A 10,000-nucleotide genomic window follows, 5' to 3' on the forward strand; every position below is an offset into this window, starting at 1 on the left:
TGAGCTCTGTATCTCCCGTGCACCTCAACAACTGTCTGACATTAAAATTGTTGCTTGGCCATCATATATACCCCTATAGTTAAGTATTATAAACAATAAAAATGTAAAAAAAAAAAATTAAAAAAAATAAAATAAAAAAAATTAAAAAAATAAAATAAAATAAAAATTTGGAAATTTCCAGCTCAAATCGTGTCCATGTCCCTTTAAATGGATATATACACCATGGGCATCATTCCTCAAAAATATTAAAGGTATATTGATTATAAATAATCAAAGACAAAAACTAAGTAGTACGCTCCAAATTAACAAAGCTACGAACATCTGCCCACCCTTCAGAAATTGAAACTGGTAGATGTTCCAAAAGAATGTCGTTTTTGTCAGTTTTGTAAAACTACTGTTGAAGAGTTACATTATTACATCACTGCTTTATGTATAAGATATAAGAAAGAAATATTCCCTTTTGATCATCTATGTACAGTTCAAATCATGATATATCAAAGGACCCCACCCCTCCCTCACCTGTATCCGGCAGGGGCGGATCCAGGAATTGCGGTTAGGGGGGGGGGGGGGAGTGGCGCAACTTAATTTATGAAGCAATGGGTCTGGGGACCGCCTTAAGGCCCCCAGTGGGTCCAGGGTGAAGCCATGGTGGCGAAGTCCCCAGAAACTCCTAGATTTTATAGGGCTTGAAATATGTCTCCTAGTATGTATAGTAATTTTAATATTTTCTGTCATTTTTAATAAGGTGAAATCAATAAACAAGAGACCACGATTTACCTTCAATTTCAAAATTTTAGGGGGGGGGGGGGCGCCGGCTGCGCCACTGGATGTATTCTTTATTTTCTATAGTTGTAGATATATTGTATTTGTCTGTCCAAACACAATGGGACTGGCATCGAATGCGTATATACATCCGGCGTTCGGTGCGATCAGTTTGATGCAGATTAGTATGGAGCGCCAAATTAACATAAACTCAAATAATTGAAGATATCTTCAATTATTTGAAGATATCATCAATTCAATTATTGCTCTCTCTCTCTTTCTCTCTTTCTCTCTCTCTCTCTCTTTAATATAATTTATTCTTTTTCCATGTTCACATAATCATCAGTAATAGTAATGAAGATACATATTAATCATTTTATACATTCTCACACTCTTTCACACTACTAGTTCAGTATTATTGGTTGAATACTCCTTGTTCTAGGTTACAGATCAAAAATAATTTTCCAGTTTTCCCAAAGTCTGTCAAATTTCAAAACTTCACATGATTTAATTGCTACAAATTTTCCAACTTTGTATTTGAAAGAAAGATAATGTATCAGCCCAGTAATACGAGGAATTTTGTTTTGTTTTGAACAAATAAAAACATATTGTTTGGTATACAGAATTATGAAATTAACAACTTTATTACACAAACTGAGAGGGTTTCACCAAAAATAACATTACTAACATTAAAACCAATTCTTTTTGATGTTTGCTCTCTTTAATTGAATTAATACGCGCATTAAATGAATCACTGTTCTCGTCAAATGAATTTTAATGCGCGCTTCAATTCAGTTATTGCTCTCTTCAATTCAATTGATGTGCGCATAAATTGAATTAATGATAGCAATAATAGATTTGATGCGCGCATTAATTCAATTATTACTCTCTTCAATTCAATTGACGACAGCATCAATTTCGTAGAAATATTGCTCGCAATATTTAATTTAGAGCTCGGTAGAAATAATTTGATTATCTCTTTAATTCAATGGAAGATATCTTTAAATCATTTACAATGCTTTTGTATAAGGAATTAATGCGCACATCAATTCTTTTAAGGAGAGCAACAATTCAATTGAAGAGGTCATTAATTCAATTGTGGATATGTTGAATTGAATATATCTTTAATTATATAGTTGCTCTCTCTAAACAGGGCCGTAAGTAGGGTTCTAAATCAGGGGAGGCAGGGGATTGGGGGCCGCCGATTGACTTTACGACTGAAAATGACACTTTTTAAATCCCAATTTATCATGTTTGTGTTTCATTTGTACTATGTAAAGAATCGTAATATGGTGTCAAAGACAAAGGTGCTTGTCTTCATTTTAAACATATATCCTATAATATAACATTTATATAATTTTATTTTCTTTTTTGCCAAAAAATCAGACGAGGCAGTTGCCTCGTCTGCCTCATCGGCAGTTACGGCCCTGCTAAAAGAATCAATGCTCTCTTCAAATGAATTAAAGATATCATTAATAGTTCAATTGAAGAGAACAATAATTGAATTAGTACGCGCATGAAATCAACTGTTGCTCTTTTGAAATGAATTAATGCGGGCATCAATTCAATGATTGCTCTTATCAACTGATTTAATGCGCGCATTATATCAATTATTGCTCTTATTAATTGATTTAAAGCGCGCATTATATCAATTATTGTTCTCTTCAGTTGAATTGTAGCGCACGTCAATTCAATTACTGATACAATTAATTCATCATTAATTCAATTAAAGCGGGCATCAATTCAGCGGAAGAATTAATGCTATCATCAATTCAATTAATACGCGCAATAATCCAGAATTGAAGATATTATTAATTATTTGAAGAGATCTTTATTCAAATTGTTGTGCGCATCAAATGAATTGATGATATTTTCAAATAATTGAAGATCTTCAATTATTTGAGTTTATGTTAATTTGTCGCTTCATAGAGTTTATATGTTTTCATTTTATCACATGTTTTCCCTTTTCCCGCATAAAATTACATCGCATAATTATATTGTTACTGAAAAATTCGTTGGATTGACATAAGGGGGTTGGGAGTTAGGTTAGCATGGAACAGCTCAAATTCTTCGGATTTAAAAAAAAAATGATACAATGACTACGGGGCGCCAATCGGGACTTCATCTTTTTGTTATCAAAATCAATTTTGTGTACACAAAATTTAATTCTACTATAACAAAAATCATTTTTGTCTTACAAAAATATGTTATACATACTTGTTTTATGTTAACTTCAGTTTTGTAATGACAAATGTAAATTTTGTAATACAAAATTATCTTTCGGTGGACAAAAATCATTTTTGTCATTTTCGTAGACAAAATTCATTTTTGTCATGACAAAATTAAATTTTGCCAATTAGGTATGCAAAAATAAACTTACTCGCTTACAATATTGACTTTTGTTATCTAATTTGCAAGTCAATTTTGTGAGACAAAGTTGAATTTGCACTCAAAATGTTGATTTCCGAGACGCCAAATGACACTAGTGATTTTGTACTCAAAATTAATTTTTGTGTGTTTTGTTAGACAAAAGTAAAAGTTGGAACACAAAATTCCAGTTTGTGCCACAAAAGAAGTTAATCTTACAGTGTATATGCAATTTAGTTTACAGAATCGAAATTTGGAAATGCAAATGAATTTAAAACTCCCATCACGGTTTTGTAAGAGGGCCTCTCATTGCAATACAAGCGAAGAAAGTACTGGGTAAATGCAGTTATAGCCCCAACACGTGACATGCCTGACGAAGAAATTAAATGAAAAAAAGAATGACTGTTGAGTACTGTTAACATTATTGTGAACTGTAAACTGTTTTAGTATGTATCTCTACCATACCTCGATTTGTCATTGAACATACCAACCTTTCGGCATCGCACGCATGGAAATATTTCAAAAGAGAATACGGCAAAATTGTAAAATGCCAACTGGCACCTCAAATATGCGTGCGCATTTAAAGGCAAAGCATCCTGGCAAATATCAAATGATTCTTTAAAACAAAAATGATAAATTATATATCACTTCTGACAATAGTGAAAGTGTGGAATAAACTTATGAAATCTGGTCTTTGGGGTTTATTTCTCTCTGAAGTCTCGAGCGTGTTTCACGCTTTTTTCGTCTTCTCACTTATTGCAGAATATTACAGGTGTGTTGCATTGTCTTTTTTGTGCATATAAACAGAACAAACTTGATTCCGATTGCTATTTCTAATGCTGTTTTTAGGAGATTAGTTTTTGGCAAAAAGTTAGACGCCTTCCCCTGGAAAAGAATCCTGACTCCGCGCATGAAAAGGTTAGTGTTTTATCGAAAATAAAATACAGCGAAACATCAAAGATTTATTTTTTGGCACAGCATTGTTGAATATATATATTCACTACTACATGAATAAAAAATTATACTGGACCCCAAAGGATCGCATGGATGAAGCCGTACCTTACAATGAACGCACAACCTATAGGTACGAAGGTCCTGCGAATATTTCAAGTTCTTATAACACGGAAATCACAATATATTCATGTTACAATAGATTGTCTACCAGTATGAGCTCCAGGTATAAAACATTTTGACTACTACAAGAATTTGCAGCATTGAATGTTATTGTTTATATATATATATATATATATATATATATATATATATATATATATACACATGTATATATATGATGAAGAATATATAAATCGAAAGTTTATAGTGGAATGTCAATCGGAAACACCCCGTGGACTCCTGGGATCTTCACTATCAATTTCCACGGCTCCTTTACCATTGTCCCAGAAGACAACCACGAGTACTTAGGCTGTCGGACACAACATCACCGAAACTTGAAAAAAGGCCACCCAATCTTTTCTCTACTCCCGTTACTTTAAAAAAATGAATGACGTCATGCCTCTAGTGTTCAAGGCCTCCAGATTTTCTTATATGACAGTTTCTTTTCAAGTTTCGTTTGACGCTCGTTTGGGCAGATCTCTTCGTCTTGTACATGCTTGGAGTCAACAAACGGTAGAGCTACAGGTGCAGCTATCTGCCCTTGTCTTTGGATTCGAACACCAGTGATCATCAGCTGATCAGAGATTTTTTGTTTCACTTTTGCAGTTGTTGGAGAGTTGAGAGAATGGGGAGTGATACTTAAGGGAGCTAGTGCAGCCCTTCCGCGAACGATTCCATCTTTTTTGGTAGAAAGCCCCGTACCTTTGGTGGAAGAGGTCACAGGTAGGGTAGCCCTTTTTTGGCAGTCTTGTTTGACGTATGCACTTCCTTTACATCGGCCAGTATAATTTGCAGTAACATCCACCTGTTTATCGGCCTCTCGTTTTATTGTTTTGCGAGTTTTCCCCGATCCGTTTATTTTACGGCCAACTACTCTCAACGTTAAATCTAGACTTTGATTTTGAGTTCCGTCAGTCTTTGACCGGGGAGCGGAACATTTGCCCAATGCTTTCGCAGAAAACTGATTGTTAATTCTTTTGGGCGCATCTCGACTTTCTTCATTAGATGGCAGACTGTTTAGTACGTAAGGAACATTTTCCAGAGAAAGAAAATTATTGGTATCTAGAGAATAGTCTATCCGTAGTGAGCTCCGCGGAGTAGGCCTATACGGCGTTGTACTTTCTAGAGGTTGATGGTCATTTTCGGTAAATGTAGACGAGGCGGAAATTGACAAGTTACTGGCCATGTATTGCTGGAGGGAGCAGCTACTCACGCTAAAACATGACCCATCACTTGTGCTACATCTGCTGGAGCTCTCGTCTATTTCTCTGATGCGATGGAGTGGAAAGGGGTGGAGTAGGTCTGAAGAAAATTGTCCTCCTCTTCGAACGTCCATTTCATCCTTAAACTATGAATTAACCTGAAATAGAATGAATATGACATTACTTTTGATTACGTCCTATAAGAGGATTTTTGACATGCACAGTGGAGACATATGACCAGCTTTACTTTGTGTCTCGACAGCTACAATTCTTACCTTTAGAAATTTGACGACTTATCAGTAAATGTAAGCCACGGCTGGTTTTAGGAAAAACGTCTATCGAGACAGTAATGATGAGCGCTAAATTTCATAAACCATTATGACGTCATAGCAGAACATGCATTATGACGTCAAAATGCCATATTGAAACAATGCCTATAACGTCACAGACAAATATCCCTTGGTCACCCATCTTGCGGGGAGAGAGAGAGAGAGAGAGAGAGAGAGAGAGAGAGATTTCCAAGCTGGCTTTTGTAAGTTAACATTATGGTAGCGGTTTTTTGTTGTTTTTTTTAGTTTGGGAGCGGGGACTTCACTTGTAGTTGTAGGAAGAAGGGGACAGTACGTTTGTTTTTCCCAACGAAAGATTGCGGCCAAGGGACTGTTGATACGTCTATGTTAACATACTTATTACGTACATGTTAATTGACGTTGAAAACTACAAATAAATGCGCAGGCACTTTTTACCACTGAAATAACCATTAGTTATTTCTACATGCAAAATAAGATATATTGGATGAGCCCTTACTTTATTTTATGAAGTAGTACTGAATGGTAAAGGTGCGTGTTTGAACTGCTGAATCCCGTGTTTTGAAGAAATTTTAAGGTTGGGAATTTTATTAAATTTTAGGTTTTTTTATTTAACCCCCCCCCCTCCCCCTCACGATTTTGAATATATAAATTCAAATGTTTTGAATTTGTTATTTGTTTTGAACCTTCTTTAAAATATTATGCCACGTGCCTGAATGTCTTCCTCTAGCTGGGTGCTCATTTAAATAAAGTAATCAATCCCTCTCCCCCTTACCTTCAATATTCATATAAAATCATTATCATCAAATAAAATATAATCTCAAAGCGGGTCGTGACACTCCTTCACTTTTCGTGTGCGCTATTTGAGAGATCAAATAGCGTGTGCGAGATCTGTATTTTAATCAGATAGAAGGTGAAGCTACGTCGTTGCAAACTACACAACGAAAATAATTTTACCAGAATTATAATGTCTACCAGTGACCCCCGACCTTTGAATCCATAATGCCTGCGCAAGCCTTTACAGGTGTTGTGGTCGGACGGGTTCGATCGCCGTAGTATTCCGCGCATAATTGTGGCAACTTTATGACTGAGAACGAAAAGTCCATGGGATTACAAGGATTTATGCAAATCACGTCATACATTTGAAATGAAATCGCTAAAGCTATACTAAACATCTTTGCGTTTCTATTTTTCATCATTTACCGACCATACGTACCAATTTTTGGATTATATATATATATATTAGTAAACAATAAAATATGACAACACGTTGTAAAAAGTAAGCGCTTTCATCTTGATGACTGAAGAATGCAGAAAGTTGGAACAAATCAGAAATTCAATGATGATACAGGCATTATGAATTTTAATGTGTTATATAAAGATCAGAATCACTAAAATTATAATTTCTTGTAAACTTGCTTTTGTTGTGTGGTTTGTATTCAATTTCAAAGATGTGCTTCGTAAGTTCTTATTGGTTTTAAATATGAAAAACGTATAGACCAAGCCAGGAACAAAAAAAATAATTAAATTTAATTGTTTTTGTTTTTATTTCAGTAATCTGACTAAAGTACAGACCTACTGTATGTCATATTTTATTGAGTATCTTGCACATTGTAATGTTACTATTGATATTAAATATTTCGAAAGTCTAGCTGTGTTTGTATTCCAAACAGAAATATGTGAGAGAAGGACAATTTTCATTGGTTCTTCAATCAATCAATTCATTGGTTGGTTTCTTCAATCTCATCTTTTTATTGGTCGGTTTCTCAAATCTTATCATTTCATTGGTTGGTTTCTCGAATCTTATCATTTCTTGGTTGGTTTCTCCAATCTTATCATTTCATTGGTTGGTTTCTCCAATCTCATCAGTTATTGGTTGATTTCTCCAATCTCATCACAAGTTGAAGACCCAATATAAAGACACATTTTATTGGTTAAAATAACCTTGGGTTTCACCAATGCAGTAGCACTATCGTGGTTCTATCATTAAACATATAAAACATGTTTTCATAGTCTACTGATAATTGCCAATGTTTTATCAATCATGGAAAATAAAATAAAAGTTACTGAAAAGAAAATTCAATATAAGTTATAAATTGAATACCTTTAAAATAGAAATAAGGGGGAAATAGTTAAACAGACAGAAAATTCCTCCATTTGAATAAAATAAAAGTGGAAATAATTCATGCATACAAAACAGATCATTGTTCTAACTGTCTTGAAAATAGCTTCTCTGAATATTTTTGGTTTTATCAGTGTATCACAAGCTTAGTCCATTACAAGAGGTAGCAAAAATCTTCAACACAACGGTTTGACCACCAATTATATATAAATTAATAAATAAATACAGGATTAGTAATGTTTCTCTGGCTGTGTATGATAAATACAATTATTCATAGATTTCAAACACAGAAGAACAAGCAAAACAATAAATACGATCCTGTCAATAGATTGAAAACACCACAGCAAAACATGATAATAGCAAAGCGTCAGGTGTGTACTATTTCACCTCATAATAGGCCTAATTTGTTATATCCGATGAGTTGTTCGTTATCTAAATAAGGCATAAAAATCACTTCATCATAAGAGATAATTGATTATAATAAGTGTGTTTACTACGACCATGTTTTCACTGTGTAACCTTCACGTCATATTCTTCATATCAATCATACAGGCTGCATGTAGATATTTGATGCATTCTACATATACACATATTATATTTGGTAAATATTATCAAAGCTGTAATCATTATTCATAAGACTGGATGAAGGTCAATGTTAAGCATTTTGAACCTTGTACATTTCACATTTTGAACCTTGTACTTTTCACATTTTCAAGGTTATACAAAAGTAGCAATATATAACTACGAAATAGACCTTGATATAAATAGATTGCTAGATGTATGCACCACACATAGTACACAAATATATGACATCAAGTGACAAAACACATTTGCATATTGACAAAAGCAATGGTTTAAATGAAAACGTATTGTTTTCATTTTAACGATGGTTTACATGAAAACGTATTGTTTTCATTCTATCAAATACAAAAGAAAAAACACCCCACCTCATAAACACAACATAGACATTAAATAGACAAGTGGTGTTGGTGAACAGTCACTCCCACGAGAGTTTGTGAAACACCTATCACTTTTTCATTAATCCCTGGAGAGTCTCACTAAGAAAGACAACTCTATCACAGCATAAAATTGTCTGCTATCAAAACTGAATCCTCCTTGCTTGTAGTAATATCATGTTCTGATTGTATAATTAGTCTACCATTGGAAAGTCAGTCTTTCTCATAAATTGTTCTAAAATACATCTGCATGTCAAAAAAGATCTTAAACCCTGCAAATAATACATTAAAATTACAAAACAAAACTGTTGGTTAAATTCAAACTTATTCAGAATTGAGGTACAAATGATGAACCCCTCCCTCTTCAAATGAATATAAATGAAAATTAATCCTGCAATTAAATATTAAATTGCCTTGTAATTAAAATTAACCACACAAAAAATGAGCAGAATTCCACATCTTGTTGCACTGTCACACAATACAATTCACATGTGCTATGATTTGATACAAGTCTATAGAACTATAAAATATCCCCATACAGTGAGAAATGGGCTACAGAGTTTGTTATGTCCTTTCTGGTAGAAGGTGCAACAACTGCCTTAGTTGGGCACCTCCCAACTCTCAAGAGAGTATTCAGTCGGCCTGTAATCCTCTTTATAAAAACAACCATGTGAAACATTCTCCTAATAGAAGGTCCTACAAAAAGATTGGGATCTTCTTGGAAATGACTCGCCGACACATGTGACAGTTCCGCAGTGATTCCCCACAAACATGGCACACCATGTGGCCACAAAGGAAAGCGGTGTCCTTTTTCCTCTCCATACAGATTGTACATACAGTAACGTCTTCATCTGTCGGGATATTGTCAATGGGTTCACTCAGTTCTTTGTCACCTGAAATGACACCCATGTATCACTAATTAGTATCAAAGCATTGTCATTGATCAGTGAAGGTTATCTATCGAAGCCAAATTTAGCACAACTGAAGTGATGCGTGGGGGCATTGTGTTTCACAAATTTACTACTGGTGATGCTCAAAGTCCATGGGACCACAATGTTAACTTCAAGAGATTGAGTTCAAAAATTGACAACTCGTTTGAGTGGATTTTAAAGTTTAACACTAACCGGATAAAACTTTATGTCATGCGAGGATGTTTTGTAATTTCATTTT

The 10,000-nt window shown here is 34.3% G+C and overlaps 1 protein-coding gene across 2 annotated transcripts in view; it reads right to left on the reverse strand.

Moving 5' to 3' along the window:
• Positions 1–7,665: 7,665 nt before the first annotated feature.
• Positions 7,666–10,000, reverse strand: part of LOC125670344 (E3 ubiquitin-protein ligase MIB2-like) — a 28,083-nt gene continuing 25,748 nt past the window's right edge. For both annotated transcript variants that reach the window (XM_048905462.2, XM_048905454.2), the window contains exon 18: positions 7,666–9,723. In XM_048905462.2, coding sequence (XP_048761419.2) covers positions 9,527–9,723 — 197 coding nt within the window. In that variant the 3' untranslated portion in view covers positions 7,666–9,526. The remainder of the gene's footprint in view (positions 9,724–10,000) is intronic.

The sequence above is a fragment of the Ostrea edulis genome, chromosome 1 (assembly GCF_947568905.1).
Source record: "Ostrea edulis chromosome 1, xbOstEdul1.1, whole genome shotgun sequence".
Taxonomy (NCBI): Eukaryota; Metazoa; Mollusca; class Bivalvia; order Ostreida; family Ostreidae; genus Ostrea; species Ostrea edulis.